Genomic DNA, 17,842 nt, shown 5'->3' on the forward strand with positions numbered 1-17,842 from the left:
TTAGATCTTTAAATGTTTAACTTGAGAAGATTGAAATCTTTGTATATTTGCATTAATGAAAAGTCTCGTTAGGCGTCTATTCAGTGTAATGAAGACACCCAACTTCAAATGGTCAAACCTATCACCATCATCACCAATAGTAATAAAACAATTTTAGAATTAATAAATAAATTCATTGGTCTCAACAATAAACACAAATTTGAAGAGTCATGTATCATTTTTAAAATTATTTTCATGTTCATAAATCACTTAACAATAAAGGATAAAATGTATCTAGAACAAATACCTTCACTTGTGAGCTAATATTTTCTTATTATCATTCAACTTTTCTACTTCTAGAGATTCCTAAAGCTACCACAATCCAGATTGCATAATCAAACTTTCTTTTGTAAAAAGTGTTTTTAACATCCTAGTTTTTCTCAAGTGACAATATTCTGATCTTTTTTTACAAACAATCGTGCATTCCAGTAGATTTGATGACCACAATGATATGAGAATCTTTTCATTTACTTTATCTTCTCCCATCGTAAGACAACAACATCTGAGCCATGAACAAAATTTCCCTTCCACATTACATCCTTGAACTAATATCTTCTACTAGCATCCTTATACATTAACAAATCTAACATGCCAAAGGAACAATAAACACAAAGGCTGAGCCTTACCTTTGTTATCAGCTCCAAAATGCCAATATCTTGTCTTAAGAAGGACTCAAAGGTGTCTTAGGAGCCTCAACGACAATGTCAGAAATGAACTTGATCAATGAGCAAAGTTCACCTAAGAAGTTGTGGTCAATCACCACATCACCATCGACGATATGCATAAAGTCCACCAGCTTGACCCACACCCCACCACCTCCGGTCGTTGACATTGCATTGGAATCATAGCACAAAAGAATCGATGTTGAGTATAAGTGGAATAGAGTCTGCTCCTCGAACCACGCCTTCAGTTGGTGCAACTACGACAAGACTCCCCCTCCCCACCATACATTGTCGTGGTGAGTGTGCAGTCTAGTCCCTTGTCGGCAATGAGGGACATGTAGCATTGGAGCATGCGACGGGCCCCAGTGGTGTCCAACGCCTTCAGCTCCGATCGCTCCGGCCACCACACGGTGTCCCCAGGACTGACGACCCACGCCCCAGAGACGCGGAATCCAAGAAGGACGCTGGTGGCCTCGCGGTCCTTGGCGAGGCACTTGGCGACATAGGGTTTCGACAAGCTTGGCAGCCACGTGCACGCGCCAATCTTGATGTCGATGACGGAGAGTGCCACGAGGCCCGTGAGGAGATCCTCGATGGCAATGTGGGGGTGCGACTCGTTGGGCCACGCCGTAGTGGGGAGGAGGCGCGTGCCGTGAAACCACGGGAAGAAGGCATCCCGCGGTGCGAGACGACGGGGTGGGCGGAGAACGCCTCATAGAAGGAGAGCTTGTGCTCCTCGTGATCGTTGGCTTGGAGCGGCTTGTAGAAGAGGCTCGAGTCATCAACGAGCGGACCCAACTTGTTGACGGAGGCATTGTGGCTGGTGACCTGGTGCTCCGGTGAGCGGAAGTCCGGCTCAGACATGGTTAGGCGGCGGGTGGCGACGGTGTAAGAAGTGGTTCGGGGGGGGGGGGAGGGGAGGGGGGTCAAGACACCGGAGGACTTTAAAGAGATCTAGCAATTTTGAGATCATTCAATTCAATGGTCTCTCTTGCTTGATCCATGATATTTCTAGTGTTCTTTTCTACTGCGTTCTTGCCCGCGCCCGCCCACCCTCCAACAAGCACCCCTTCCCCACGTGCACAACCCCCTCCCCACCATGTCTGCCATCAATGCTGTGCTACCAGCACAAAGAAAAACTTTAAAAAATGATTAAAAAATCAACGAATTGGAAAGAAAACTTTCAAATCGATTCGAAGAAACTTTCCAATCAAATGAGAAGAAAAACTTTTGATTCAGAAAACTTTCAATCTGATTCATAGAAAATTCCAAAATCGATTGAAAAACTACATGGCTTGAAATCATCCACTGGGAGACGCGATGTGGGTGACGGAGGTGTAGGGACGACCTCCGTCGATGGATTAGAGGCAGCGCCGACCGCCGACAGCGTGGTTGTAGCCTCGAGTAGTGGTAGAGCTTCAACTTTGGCCTCCAACAGCGGTGCAACGTCGACTTCCTTGCGTGGTATGGCAGTGGCGGTCTCCTCCGGAGTTGGCGATGCCCCAACCAAGTATGGCCCGTCGGCCTTAGTGCTCAGCAGCTTGGCTCTGTGATTGCATGCAAAATATTATCTCTTTCCTAAATGATATTGAGGGACTTAAAATTGAACCTATTCCACACGAGCGTGTTTTCTCCTTCTAGGAGGCGAGGTTCATTACATCATAACTCCTTGATCTCTTTTCTCACCTTATTGAAGAGATCACCAACCACAAACTCCCTTGAAGCCATTGAGGAGACCATAACCTCCAGAAGCAATAAGCTCGGAGCGCTCAATTGAAATAGAACAATAGTTGAAGAAGCTCGAACAAATATAAGCTTAGCATTTTAAAGCCTCTCACCAACTTTGTTCTAAGAATACAAAGTTAAATGCTCGAACAAAAGAGAGAATCTGTTGTAGATCAACTATATCACAACAAAGTGCTAAATGTTAGGCAAGTCGTTCAGTTAGGGTATTTATAGATGCACACAATTAGGGTAAACCACTTTTCACTAACGCTTGTGAAAATCACGTGGACGCCCTAGTTCGGTATGAACAAAGTCTACTTGCATGGTGCATTAAAGTGAAAGGCATAACTATTGTAACCCATGTTCGGCCATTTAGACCTCATCACCTGATCGTCTATTGGGTAGACCCTCGTAGTGAAACTTTCTCTATCTGATATAAGGCTCAATTGCTTATTTGCCGCTACAAACTTTTCTCAATCCTAACCCCTTATATGCCATCTGTTTTCTCAATGATATGCATTCTTAGACCCACGTTCTCAAGTTTGAAGTGGCATGTGGTGAAATATTCCAATATCTAAAGAAAAAAAAACATAATCCAACCACGATATAAAAGGGCGAGATACTTTGTGGGTCATTGTAGTTTAAATCAAGTTTGTATTTTACTTTTTATTTGAATATTTTTTTATTGAATATTGTTAGTTATATGTTTTTCTTGATGCGAGCTCTTTCCTCCAATCCATGTCTAGTCCTCATTTTATTTCACTTTAGACTCCAATCTTAATTATTTTCGGATTGAACTTGGATTTTTTACTTTTACTCTAAGCCTATTTGTCGTTTTATTTCATTATGATTTTAATATTTAAGGACTGCACTTTGTAACTCCTATATACACCACATTACTAATTTATTTTATTTATATTTACATTCAAAATGTGCGACCGTCGACACCATCTGTCGCAGAGCCTGAACACCTTCTATTTTGGCAATGAAGATGAAGAGTAACCTAGGAAATATGATTCCATTAGTGGGCTTCAGCACAGCCAAAGAAACACCAACCTGATGTGGAAAGGGAAAGCTAGCCGGCCGAACAAGGCATGACTCGCCTTCTTACCATCACCCACCTGACTCTTGAGTACGAACACAGAACAAATCGACATCCTGCACTGCACCGCAGCTTCCCCTTTGCAGCTCCCACTGCGGTCGTCGTCGGATCTCGCGTCCCCTAACAAACCGCACGCCCATTTCCGTGAAAGCGAGCAACCCTCGTCGAGCACCCATCCATGACGCGGGCGGGGGGGCGGGCGCGACGGGACGGGACCAGCCAAACCAAAACCAGCAGCCTCTGCCCACCCCTCGCGCCGCGCCTATAAACCACCTCCCTTCTCCCCTCACTCCTCTCTCCCTCGTCTAGCCGCTCGCTACACCCCAAAAGCCTCACGCGCTCCCCCTCCCCTCCGCTCCTCGTCGCCACGCCGGCGAGAGGGGCGCCCCACCCTCGCGCGTATATAACGAGTCTCGCGGAGGGACCCGTCCCTTATCCGCTCGCCAAGATCTGACTCCCGCCTGTGCGTCTCCGCTTCTGCGAGGCGATCCCGCCGGGGCCAGGTGAGCTCCTGATCCGATGCGCACGTTCCATTTCGTGGCGGTTTGGGTGGGCTAGCTCGCAGATCTGGGGGTTTAGGACCGCCGCTCGGCCCGATCTGCGCGTTGCGGCCGTGGCGCGCGGTCAATTCGGCGCGGCGCGGCCTGCTCTGCTCGGGGTCCGGCTGCCGAGGTCGGAATTCCACGAGATCGCGCGGGTTTAGGGGGTGCCAGTGCCAGATCTACGCGCGCGTGTACGGTCGCAGCTTTGCATGGCTGTTCCGGTGGCACCGCGTGGGCGGTGGATTAGATTTAGCTGCCTTGGATTTGGATTTTTAGCCGTGGCAGAAAGGTGGTGACCCCCGGGGGTGGGTGGTTGGACTCCTGCGGTATTTGGGGGTGGGGGTGGGCCAAATCTTTCTGGTGCAATTTTTTCCCATGTTTCCATTTAGAGAAACTTGCTCGTTTTCAGTGATTGTTGCGTAGGATAAAAGCGGGTCACTTTACATTCCTGCATACCTGTGATGCTTACTGCTGAGATTTCATTTCCTTTTTCAATACACGCAGCTTTGTTTATTTACTTTCATAATTGTGTGCCAAGTGGAGTGATTGGTACTGTGTAACCATGAAGACACCGTATTAGGATTACCTGAATTGGTTTATACCTTTAAATAGTTATGATTTGTGCATAAACTGGCATTGTTCCAATGAATTGTCTCCATATGATTTGTCATTTTTGCATTTTTAGTTACCTATGTGTCTCTGAAATCCAGATACAGGAAAAATGTGTGTTGCAGAATAGGATAGAAAACAATACTAAATTTGTTACAATAATCTGATACTAAAGTTTCATATTTCCTTTTGATGGCAGGGTATAAGCTGCTGTCATGGCGTCCAACACAGGAGCCTCAGGATGGCTGAGGGGTAAGGTGAAGGCTGTGACATCTGGGGACTGTCTTCTCATCATGGGGAGTACAAAGGCTGAGATCCCACCCGAGAAGTCCATCACCCTGTCCTATCTTATGGCGCCAAGGCTGGTAAGATTCAGTCTGCACTTGACGAAATCCTTGTTGGTAATGCAGGATATGGTTTGGCCTTTTTACTTACTTTCTGTGTTCATTTGCTTCATGAATTTGGTGCAAGTTATTGGCTTGTTCTATGTTCACTAAGTTTTCATGTTATGCCTGGGAACTAATGGAAGTGTATAATTCACATATGGATTCACTCCTTCAATGTGTTACATTGGGTTGCGTTCTGTTACTAAAGCTTACCACTTAAGAATATACCCTTATTATGAATTGTAGCATCTTATTATTCGATGCATTTCTTTATTTTTTTCCTTCTTTATTTACATCAAAAGTTCATGGTGATCTAGGCTCGCCGTGGCGGAGTGGATGAGCCCTTTGCGTGGGAAAGCAGGGAGTTTCTGAGAAAGCTTTGCATTGGGAAGGTGTGCTCTATGTGAAATTAATATCTTTTCCGAATTCTCATATAATTCATTGTATTCTTATATTCCTTTTCCTTGACTATGCGAAACTATAATCTGTTACAGGAGGTCACATTCAGAGTGGATTATACAGCTCCAAATATTGGGCGAGAATTTGGTACTGTTTACCTTGGTGACAAGAACGTCGCCTACTCAGTAGTTTCTGCTGGATGGGCAAGGGTAATGGCTAGTTTACTTTCCTTTTTCACTTTTCACTTCCTTTATCATATGTGTTGCTGATTTCTTCTTTTATTTTTTTTACTCAGGTAAAGGAGCAAGGCCCAAAAGGGGGTGAACAAAGCCCATACCTTGCTGAGCTGCTAAGGCTGGAGGAAGTTGCCAAGCAACAGGGTCTAGGCCGTTGGAGCAAGGTTAGCAATTTTTTGTTTCTGTGACCAACTTTTTTTATTGCATGAGATGAATGCCTTTCTTGATGTTCTGTTGTACACATCTTCTCTACTAACATTCAGGAACCCGATGCTGCTGAAGAATCAATAAGAGATCTTCCTCCTTCTGCAATTGGTGAAGCAAGCGGTTTTGATGCAAAGGGTTTTGCTGTTGCAAATAAAGGCAAGAGTTTGGAAGCCATTGTTGAACAAGTTCGTGATGGTAGTACTGTTCGTGTTTACTTGCTTCCAAGTTTCCAATTTGTGCAGATATACGTTGCTGGAGTACAGGTATGCTTCTCATGCACCCTTTGTTTGCTGTTATCGTTTACATTATAAGGTAAACATTAATTATAAATAAATTTAGGCTCCGTCCATGGGGAGGCGCTCCTCGGTTCCTACTGTGGTTGCTGAAACAAATGGTACTGCTGATGGTGCAAATGGTGAAGATTCGGAGGGAACACCTGCACAACTGACTACAGCTCAAAGGCTCGTTGCATCTGCAGCTTCTACTGAAGTCCCACCAGATAGGTTTGGAAGAGAAGCCAAGCACTTCACAGAGACTCGAGTTCTGAACAGAGATGTAAGCAACCTCCTCTAGTTTCAATCTTTTTCCGCTCCTTGAATAAAAAGTTTGTCATATTACTCATCATGATATTATATATATTTAAAATTCCCTAGGTGCGGATTGTGGTGGAGGGTACGGACAGTTTTAGTAACATAATTGGTTCGGTGTACTACCCTGATGGGGAGACTGCAAAGGACTTGGCCCTCGAGCTTGTTGAAAATGTATGACTAATTATTTATCTATGATGTTTATTTCGAACCCTCATGATTCCTTTTAATAAACAGACATTTTCATGTTTATTTGAAATGTTAAATGTACTTGCATCGAAAAATCATGTTTCAACCTTTTTTATTAATAGGGTCTTGCAAAGTATGTCGAATGGAGTGCTAATATGCTTGATGTTGAAGTCAAAATAAAGCTGAAGAATGCAGAGCTTCAAGCTAAAAAGGATCAGCTGAGAATCTGGACAGGGTTTAAGCCCCCTGTCACTAACTCAAAGCCTATCCATGACCAGAAATTTACTGGAAAGGTGTGTCCTATGTTCTCACTGATTATTTGTATTTTTCATGATTCTTGTGGTTGTAACTAATTTGTTTCATTTTTATCTTTTCACAGGTGGTAGAGGTTGTGAGTGGCGATTGCATTATTGTTGCTGATGATGCTGCTCCTTATGGAAGTCCGTCTGCCGAACGTCGGGTTAATCTCTCAAGCATTAGAGCTCCTAAGTTGGGCAATCCTCGTAGAGACGATAATAAGCCTGAAAGTTTTGCTCGTGAAGCTAAGGAATTCTTGCGCACACGGTTGATTGGCAAACAAGTATGTATAGGGCCTGTGATTACACGGTGGAAATTTTTTATAACAAAAAGTTATTACATTTGTTTAAAATTGATTGATTATTTTTCCAATTTTCAGGTAACTGTTCAAATGGAATACTCTAGAAGGATCAGCACTGTGGATGGCCAAAATGTTGGGCCCACAACGAACGTGGCTGATACCAGAGTTTTGGATTATGGTTCAGTTTTTCTAGGTTCACCTTCCCAGGCTGATGGAGATGACATATCTTCTATTCCGAGCTCAGCCAGCCAGCCTGGAGTTAATGTTGCTGAGCTTTTGCTTGCACGGGGATTTGCTCAAACATCCAAACATCGTGACTACGAGGAAAGGTCACACTATTATGATGCTTTATTAGCAGCTGAATCACGGGCCGAGAAAGCAAAGAAAGGAAAGCATTCTGGAAAGGAATCTCCTGTGATGCATATAACAGATTTAACAATGGTTAGGCATCCTCACTTGTTCCATTAGTTTCATTTTACAGTTTTTATGCTCATTCATTAACCTATCATTTCTTCTTGTCTAATCAGGTATCTGCGAAGAAGGCAAAAGATTTCCTTCCCTTCCTACAGCGGAATAGAAGACATTCCGCCATCGTTGAATATGTTTTCAGTGGCCATCGGTTCAAGCTAACAATTCCTAAGGAGACTTGCAGTATTGCCTTATCATTTTCTGGTGTTCGGTGCCCTGGTAAAGGTGAGCCCTACTCAGATGAAGCTATTGCTTTAATGAGGAGAAGAGTACTACAACGTGATGTGGAGGTATGATTTTGTCTATCCCTTTTGGTTTGCCCTTTTCTCCATTTTCAATTTCTAAAGGATGCAAAGTGATTTATGCAGATAGAGGTTGAAGCAGTTGATAGAACTGGAACATTCTTAGGTTCTTTGTGGGAGACCAAGACCAACATGGCTTCAGTTCTTTTAGAGGCTGGGTTGGCTAAGCTTAGTTCGTTTGGTTTGGATAGGATTCCGGATGCTCATGTCCTAACAAGAGCTGAACAGTCTGCAAAGCAACAAAAACTTAAGGTAACCTTTCCTTTTTCTTCTCGAAGTATGCAGTATTGAAAAGCATTACTGACTCTTTACTTTTCAAGATATGGGAGAACTACGTGGAGGGTGAAGAGGTTTCCAATGGATCCACACCTCAATCCAAACAAAAGGAAATTCTCAAGGTTTGTTCATGAAAAAATAGCATTGAAATGCGCACTCCATTTCTGGGAAAATGATCTGACATTTTTACATGACTATATTTAGGTTGTTGTCACGGAAGTCCTTGGTGGTGGAAAGTTCTATGTCCAGACAGTAGGTGACCAGAGAGTGGCTTCAATTCAACAGCAGCTTGCATCTTTGAAACTTAAAGATGCACCGGTCATTGGTGCTTTTAATCCTGTGAAGGGAGAGATAGTCATAGCACAATTTGGCCTTGACAACTCCTGGAATAGAGCTATGGTATGTATACAATTACTTCACATGTATGTTGAAACTAACTGAATCTTCATAGTCGAACTATGTTTTAGACTTTTAGTACCTTATATCCGAGGACCTTATTGAAAATTCTTTTGCTCTATGAGCAGCATAAATTTTATAATTCTAAAATGCCCCCCCCCCCCCCACAAACCACTCATTTTGGTCTGTTAACACCTCAATAAGGCCTTATCTGTTTGCCAATTTTTAGAGAAGTTGTTTCAGAATCTGACACATTAGCAACTAGACAAGCGCCCTCATGGTACCTAATGAATATGGGACCCACTAGTGAGCCTTTCTTGGTTCCTCTTCCATTTTCACTTATCTCCCTCCCTCGAGTTTTGCCACTGCGAGTGGTGGCAGTGACCAAATGGGTTCATGTGTCAAATGATAGGGGGATGCTCATGTAGTCATGTGGTTGATGATGTGTCACAGTTTGATGGTATGCTCTCAACAAGTTTGACTATTTCCATGGTAGTTAGTAATCACTAGTTGATTTGTCTGTTTCCGTACTAGTTACTTAACTAATTGTATTTTATAAATCTTGGCTTTTACTTTTCGAAAGCAAAATTTCAATATTTACGTGATTTCAGTGCGCCATCGAAATTGGTGGGCTTGTTATGATGGAAGCTTCGGTAACCAGTTTTATTTGGTGAAAATTCTCTTTTATGCTCCCAGTGAATGGATCACAAAATGGATTCATCAGATTATTTTTATTTGATTATTAGAGGTCTGTATCTAGTGCAAGCCCCTATCTAGGTTACTGCAAGCTCAAACTTTTGACCATTTGATTTCATTTTGATGGGCTAGATTCAAGCGGACTGAGAATCACACTGCATGGATGAGCAGATGACTCAGATTGCAAGGACTTACTCCACCTTGACTCTCTTTTCAAGTGGATGCATCCAAATGCCCTTGAATGGTTTACACTAGGAGTTTTTGTGGTATCACACATCACACAGATATAGGTTTCCACTGTTATGTGACCCGGACTGGGCATGTGAGATGACCCCTAAAAAACAGATCTGAGATGTCGTTCCATATAAATTGAAGTGGCTAATGTCAGGCCAAGTGCAAAACACTATACCGATATCTTGTCACTTTTATTGGAAATGCATTATTCATGCCCCCATATGTAGGAAGTTCTGCATGCTTATGTTTTACTCTTCTTACAACACCTCAATTTTAGAGTTTATGTGCAGATTGTCATTGTTAGTTTCTGTTCTTTCCAGCATTTCCATTATTAAGTCCTCTCATGACATGTGCAGATCGTGAATGGACCTCGAGCTGTAGAATCTCCCAATGACAAGTTTGAAGTATTTTACATCGACTATGGCAACCAAGAAGTGGTTCCTTACAGTCGTATACGACCTGTGGATTCATCTGTTTCCTCGGCTCCTGCTCTTGCTCAGCTATGCAGCCTTGCCTTCATAAAAGTACCAAGTCTAGAGGATGATTTCGGTCAGGAAGCAGCAGAGTATCTAAGTGAATGTTTGCTCAGCAACTCAAAGCAGTACCGAGCAATGATTGAAGAACGTGACACTTCTGGGGGGAAATCTAAGGGACAAGGAACCGGGAATATTCTTATTGTTACCCTTGTTGATGCTGAGACAGAGACTAGCATAAATGCAACCATGCTTGAGGTTTGTGCTAGCAGTTCCGTTTAGTTTTTTTTTGGTGAGCTGCAAAATACGTTTTCATTTCACTTCTCAAATAGTTGAGCTCTTCTGTTCTATTTTGAAAAATGGAACCACTTAGTTAACAATTCTCCATGGGAAATGTTGACCTTAGATTGGAAACAAGAGACAGCATCTACTATCTCTCTGCATTTCTTTTTCTTGAATGTCAATACTTCCTTTGAGTTCCTTCTTTCGTTAGTGTCTGTTTATGCTGTTTGTAATCTTTTAAAAAGGCTATGGCGTGCAGTTGTATTTTGGTTGGGAGAAACAGTGGCACCTGATTACCAGTGTTGTCGATGACATACGTCGTGTTTTTGGTAATTTGTGCATTTTTTTTACATGGCATTTTGTTCATAATATTGCTATAAAAGAAAAATCATTATAATTCGCCAAGTAACACTAGTTTATCACACCTGTAAATCATAATTGAATATATATTCAGTATACACCTATTTCGCATTTGGTGGCCTTGAAGACAGATGACTGTTCGCTGACTAGTCAGAGAAAAGATGTACATGCTATGCAACCAGAAGCATATGTTCATTCCTAACAGCGCCTACTCTGACTACATCTGCAGGAAGGGCTTGCTCGGCTTGAAAGAAGCAAGAGATGGGACACTAAGGAGAGGAAGACGGCACTCCAGAACCTGGAACAGTTCCAGGAGAAAGCAAAGAAGGACAGGCTGCAGATCTGGCAGTACGGAGATGTCGAATCCGACGAGGAGGAGCAAGCTCCAGCTGCAAGGAAACCTGGAGGCCGTCGGTAGATGGCATGGCGCTCCTGGGGACAGCGCTGGTGGTAAGCTATGAAGTTTTTTACATCCCAAGTGGGGAGGTCTGGTAAGCTATGAAATGTTTTACATCCCAAGTGGGGGGGGGGGGGGCTCTGGTAAAGTGGTAAGCTATGAAGTTTTGGACACCTTAAGGTGGACTCTTGCCGGGAATAGACGAAAACTTAGTGAGGGGGTACCTTTATTTATTCGGTTAGAACAGAGGACTTAGCGAGGCGAAACCTGGCACTTTTGCTGCCAAGTTATTCCGTTTTACATCGTAAGGTGAAGGTTAAAGATACATTGTTTTTTCCCTGAACTTAATAATATCGTGCCCTTGTGAGCTGCGGTTCTTTGTAGACAGAATATAATGGGAACTGCAGTGAATTAAAATTCAGGATTGCAGTCAGTTATTCCAGTGGTGCCTTGACGATCTCTCATACGCATTTACTGATTGCTTTGATTGATATCATTTTTCTTGGGCGAAAGTAGCTAGCATTTTTCTTCGGGTGTACGTTGCACTATTGCCTGCAGTCCGTATGCGTAACGCAAAGCACTCGTGATTCAATGCTTCGTCATCGAGCTGTCCATATTTGCTACCAGCTACAAATTTGTAGTCCTCCCTCCGTGGGTGGGGGGGGGGGGGGTGCAGGGCTCACCATGCAGCAGCACATCTTCCGCCGGTGAATCATGTTCTATTGCAGCACGACGGGCTGGCTGAGCGGGGTGGCTGGGCAGCGAGGCAGGGTGGGGGTGGCCGGGGAGGGGAGCGGCCGAGATGGGGCAAGGCACTGGGTCGGGCGATTGGGCAGCGGGGTGGGTCGTGCTAGTGTCGGCACGACATGCTGCGGCCTCAGCCTAGGCCCGACGAGGCATGTCATGCTAGTCCGACCCGTCGAGCTTCGGGTTGTGTTGTGTTTGGCTCGCCTAGTAAGCATGGTCCAGTTGCCAGCTTTATGAACAACGAGAGGCTCGGGCAAGTTAGGATGACGCAATGCAGGATAGGGCCCTTTAGATCTTGTGCTGGATTGTGGGCTCATTTGTCATCTCTGTGCGGTGATTTCTCTTGGATCCGGTGTCTCCGGTGGCTGAGGGTGAGAAGTGTCAGATCCAAAGTTCGATCTGAAGATTGGGAAGAGAGAGGGCGATGAGAGACAGAGAAAGGGATCGTGAGGGGAGGCGACAGGAGTTTGAGAGGGGTCGACGGGAGTTCAGGTCTTGGAGAGATGTGGAGGAAGCCTGGAGGTGTGGCTTCTCTGCTTGGTCCACCTGTCAGTCCATACGGGTACATGGTCAAAATGAGCACAGGTAAGCTTTTCTTATGCCTGTAAGAGTATGCCCATTGGGTTTAGAATCAAACATGTGTTCAGACCCGTGAGCAAAGAATCCATTCTACTTACATCCATTAGGATTTTTATCCACGATTAGACACTTAATTTGTAGCCAATGCCATCCCTACCTCCTAGGCACGTATTTGCTTATAGTGTCTCTCTCGATGCTACTATCTATGCTAACAACACTTCCTCCATTGTATATGAGTTATCTGATCAACTTGAAATAGATCATGTGCGCGTTTGTCAGCTACTAGCCTGTAGTGTGACGGTAGCGTCGTTGCGTGTCAAGAAATCTAGTAGTTACATGATACACGGACGGGACGGCTCGTGGACTTGGATTCTGAAATGTTAGCGACCGTGCTAGCACTTCACATGATGTATGTCCTAGCAGCCGGAAGCATGTGCAGTTCCCGGACAGTCTGGGCCTCTGGGGAAAGCCCTGCCAGATCCTGAAATAGCAATTAGGTAGCTTTCCATTAATCGTACAGGCACTCCGTCTTACATGTTGACCACTGACAAGACACCCAGGCAAACAAACTCAGCCCTGTTCGGTCCCAAGTCACCATGCAGATGCAGCTAAACCACCACTAACCACATACAAACAGAGATCAAACGAAATGATACACTCCATCATAGTGCTACGTATATAACAAAGAGAAATACGACATGTATACGCCGTATATACGAAGTAGTACTGTATAGGTTGCACGCACTAACACTCCATAGCCTACATCACTGGCACAGAGAGCGCCAAGTGAGCGCTTCTCTCGTGCTCCACCTTCAGCTCTGCCACCCTCTGCTTCCTCAGCTCGTCGTGGAACCTCTTGATGAACTCCTCGGCGAGGCCGTCGATCTCGTGCCCGACCCTGGTCTCCGGCGAGCGCTCCGGCGACCACCCTCTCCCCGGAACGACGCTCGCCAGCATCTCCCTCGCCTGCCTGCCGCCGACGCAGGGCGGCAGACGCCGCTGTCGACATCGACGGCCACGTCCCTTCACTGGAACGACCGGCGTGGTCGTGCACGAGAACTCGTAGCTCCCGCTGAAGTAGTCGTCGCGCGCCACGCCAGAGCCGCAGCCGGTGCAGCCTTCCCAGAGCTCCCTGCATTTCGCCACGACGGCTGAGCCAACGCCAAGCGTAGGCAGCTTCTTCCTTGGCATGAAGATGAGGAGGTCCTTCGCGGCGTTGGACAGCTTCTCCATGGATAACTGCCGCTGCGGCTTCATGGTTCGTTCAGGAGCTAGAATGAGTTCAGGAATGCAATGGCGAATAATGATGCACGCAATGGCACTTGCAGTGGCGATGGTTGGTACGTGCTTGGTAGCCGAGGTAGTATTTGTAGGGTTTAAGGAGTAGAATGCTTCAAGTGGAATGCTTCAAGTGGAACTGTGGAAGGACGGCAGATGGAAAAGTGTTATAACACATTAACGTGACGGGAACATTGCTCATAAAATATGATTACGGTACCATTGCGGTCTTAATTTCCTGGAAGTCGAGGGAAGTTCCTTGTGCAGAAGGCTGATGTGGTGGCTTCTTCAAAATCTTTTATGTCGTGATCATCAAAATGTTTCGGAGGTTATTGTGAATTTTCTTACATCATGCTTCTCAAAATTCGAATATCAAAAGAAACAAATTTGAAGGGGACTATACATAATACAAGCGAAAGTTTAAAGCATATCACTCAAATTTGTGTCGTCCTACGTTTTTGTGTTTTTGCTCCACGTGGACTCAACTAAAACCATGAGAGCCTTGAAGAAAATACATACGACATAAATTTAATGTGCAAGCAAAACGAAAAAAGATCAACCGATAGATAGATAGCGAAACCCACTATACATTAGCATTCACATATATTGCACGACGTTTAGGGAAAATTGATTGAAACATTATATATGCGTTTCTAGTAATAAAGCCTTGTCATCAATATTAATCAATGTTTTTCTTATACATTTTTTGCGACCTTTTCTTATAACATTTGAAAGAAAACGAAACTGATTCTACCTATGTTTTTCTCCTTTTTAATTTTGTTATTACTAGTTACTTATCTAGCTTCTTTGCACACCGCTTTGAACTCCTGGTGAAGGACAGTAGACTGGCTATACACACTTCAGCAAGTCAACGATGTCAGATGACACGCACACACCATTACTATAACAAGGCCATCACGACCGGTTTAATCATTTGAAATTTTAGATAGAAGATGTTAAAAGGATTGCATATGCTAATACTATCACTAGTACTTCTGCGGTTGTATGGTAATGATGTAGTGCGCGAGTTGACAGGCTCCGAGATTCAGTGCTATAAATTGCACACGCGCGTATTTCGTGTGAAAAATCGTGTGGTTTGTGACTTGGAACGGCGCGGGTGTAAGATTCCTCAGGTGCAATTTTTTTTTTCAATTCTTTTGCCACAAAAACATCGATTCGACGTCCGACTATCACTGTCGGCTGAAGGTCGGCAATGATAACACCTTCACTGTCGGTACGTAGGCCGGCAATGATAGTCTGAGACTATTACTGTCTGTTGCTCACTGCTAGCTTCAAAACCGGTAGTGAAATGTGTTTTGGAACCGACAGTGAAAAGAGTTTTTGTAGTAGTGCATGAAAATGTCATCATTTTTCTACCAAGTCTCCTTCACCACGTATACAGATCATTTTATTCGATGAAAAAAGAGATGCTATCACCATCGAGCTGGACAATGCCGGACTAATTTTTCACAAGTAGCACACAATAGCTTTTCAGTGCGTTCACAGTGTTCATTGGCTGACTAAAATGTCACATATGCGCGTAGAAATCAGCTGGCACTTTCTCGGCTATTGTGTGTATTTGTAGGTAGCAGGTAATACTGAAAGGGACTGGCGTGAGTTAACACAGGTATCCATAGAAAACTTGTAACACGACGCAGCGTGGTTTCGTTATTTAAGTGCTGTCGGCGCTGTAAATTGCTACCGTTCTTCGTCTAGCGACTACACTTAGTCAACATCTTATACGTTCAAGCATTCGATCAACCGAAGCGCTTCCACATCGTAGGTAAAATTTTATACGCCAGGCCCGTTTACGCCGAGGGCACATCACTGTCCTCATTTCGCGTAAACTGGCCGTGAAACCGTGCAATTGTTGTGTCATCTTGAAGCTCCGCCCTTGGACGTGATGATGGCCTTTGCTACTAGCTGCCGAAGTGGAGTGCGTGTGCAAAGCGCGTACAGATCTACGCCCTGTGAGCAGCGTCAATGCCACCTTATGCTCTTTCTTGGTGGCGGAGTAAACGTGACATTCACGCTGTAGAACGTTTGCACAAAACTGCTGGATCCTAAAACAACAAACGCTTATAACAAAAGTGGAGAACCGTGCAATAACTCGGTCGTTAGAACCTCTAGTTGAGAGGTTATCGATCTGGGCTCGAACTTAAATGCATGCTCATAGATTATGTGAGTATCTTCTAAAAAGATCAATACTCACCTCTATTAAAACAAAGTCAGTGCCATCTTCTCTCCGTGATCTAGTTCCTTTATAACAAAAGTGTGATCAGTAATAGTATGATGTCGATTTCACTTGGTATGAGACGTAAGTTCATCATCATGCACAAGCAAAAGTTTTTTGGAGCGGCTTCTTTTTCAATCATGCTTTATGCTTGAGGGGCAAACAAATTTTGGGCTACAGTTTCCTGATCCTAGTCGGTCACCTTATGGGCTACAGTTTCCTCGCCGATTGATCGAATTGGATCAAATCGCTGCCTTAATCCACCAAGTGCTCCAAGTCCGGTGTGACGGTGGTTTCGCCGATTGATCCAACCGTGACACGCCGCCGGGTCAGGCCGTATCGGCTGCTTCAAACAGCGACACGGTACTGTGATCACCTCGAGAAGGCTGTGGCGTTCTGGATGTAAGCCAAGCATGAAACATGATATCGAAACCATTTCGTGATGATGTATCTTGTACAAAACCAGTAATTTCCTCCGTGTGCTTAGGGTGCATCTGTCCGACTCTTGATAATTTATCTTGAAATATATATATATATATATATATATATATATATATATATATATATATATATATATATATATATATACACACACACACACAACACTAATTATTAGTGCGCATAGCCACCTCGGTGAACCATTTTTCTCTCCGCGCTAACTTAGCGAGCCATTTTTCTCTCCGTATCAACCACATACATGATCAAAGGCTGGTCAAATGAACCTCACCATCCCACCTCCTCTCTCATTCTAATTTTTAAATAATCTTTCTCCTAAACCGTAACTCCGATTAACGAACCACTTGAAACATCTTACTAAAAAATATGCTTAACAAAACTAGATCCATCATGGATATATTGGACAAACTTTAAAATAATTATAACCATATAGTGATTGCAACTACCGTTGCAACTATAGGCATATAGCAGTTACAACTATATACATAGTGAGATTACAATTTACCTGTTTAGACTGACTGATTGTAACTAATTGTGACCATATTGCAATCGGTAATATTGTAACTGTATTATCTACCATGTTGTAATTAGAGTGTTCATCATGTTGTAACTAGAGTGTTCATCATGTTATAATTAATGCTCACTCAATAATGTTGCAACCATATTGCAATCGACAATGTTGTAACTATATTGTTCAGCATGTTGTAACTATATTATTCAGCATATTGTAATATGATGTCTACCATATTGTAACTAGTCCACACTCGACTATCATGTTGCAATTAGAGTATTTACTATGTTATAACTAAAATATCTACCGTATTGTAACTAGTACTCACTCAACAATTGTATTGTCGTACTTAGAGTGTCTAATATGTTGTGACTATATTGTCGTAACTAGAGTGTCTATCATGCTGTAACTATATTGTTCAGAATGTTGTAACTCGACTGTCTCTATGTAACTATGATATTCAGCATGGTGTAACTCGATTGTTTCTATCTCGACTATCTAATACTATCGTTCTAATTTTCGAAATAATTTTTCTCCTAAACCGTAACTCCGATTGACGAATCACTTAAAGCATCTTACTTAAAAAAATATGCTTAACAAAACTAAATCCATCATGGATATGTTTTGATAAACTTTAAAATAATTACAACCATATAGTGATTGCAACTACCCGTTGCAACTATAGACATAGAGCAGTTACAACTATATGCATAATAAGATTGCAACTTACTTATCTAGACTGACTGATTGTAATTAATTGCAACTATAATGTAATCGATAATGTTGTAACTATATTATTCAACATGTTGTAACTAGAGTGTATTCCACGTTGTAGCTAGTCCATACTTGACAATACATGTTGTAACTATGCTG

General features: G+C 43.4%; 2 protein-coding genes and 1 pseudogene across 2 annotated transcripts; 1 reads left to right on the forward strand and 2 right to left on the reverse strand.

The window, feature by feature from the left end:
• Window positions 1-700: 700 nt before the first annotated feature.
• LOC133923051 (inositol polyphosphate multikinase IPK2-like) lies at window positions 701-1,565 on the reverse strand (annotated as a pseudogene).
• A 2,081-nt stretch (window positions 1,566-3,646) lies between these two features.
• Window positions 3,647-11,607, forward strand: LOC133922070 (ribonuclease TUDOR 1-like). The gene is made up of 17 exons (XM_062367229.1): window positions 3,647-4,031; window positions 4,879-5,044; window positions 5,383-5,457; window positions 5,560-5,673; window positions 5,760-5,864; window positions 5,964-6,170; window positions 6,247-6,462; window positions 6,561-6,668; window positions 6,806-6,976; window positions 7,063-7,263; window positions 7,360-7,722; window positions 7,809-8,039; window positions 8,118-8,303; window positions 8,372-8,449; window positions 8,532-8,726; window positions 10,010-10,384; window positions 10,998-11,607. The coding sequence occupies exons 2-17, from the start codon at window positions 4,895-4,897 to the stop codon at window positions 11,184-11,186; spliced, it is 2,964 nt and encodes a 987-aa protein (XP_062223213.1). The 5' UTR covers window positions 3,647-4,031; window positions 4,879-4,894; the 3' UTR covers window positions 11,187-11,607.
• A 1,643-nt stretch (window positions 11,608-13,250) lies between these two features.
• Window positions 13,251-13,921, reverse strand: LOC133923052 (uncharacterized). The gene has a single exon (XM_062368512.1). It carries the CDS (start codon window positions 13,746-13,748, stop codon window positions 13,251-13,253), a length of 498 nt encoding a protein of 165 aa, XP_062224496.1. The 5' UTR covers window positions 13,749-13,921.
• Window positions 13,922-17,842: the final 3,921 nt, after the last annotated feature.

This window comes from Phragmites australis, chromosome 6 (genome assembly GCF_958298935.1).
Source record: "Phragmites australis chromosome 6, lpPhrAust1.1, whole genome shotgun sequence".
NCBI classification, from domain to species: Eukaryota; Viridiplantae; Streptophyta; class Magnoliopsida; order Poales; family Poaceae; genus Phragmites; species Phragmites australis.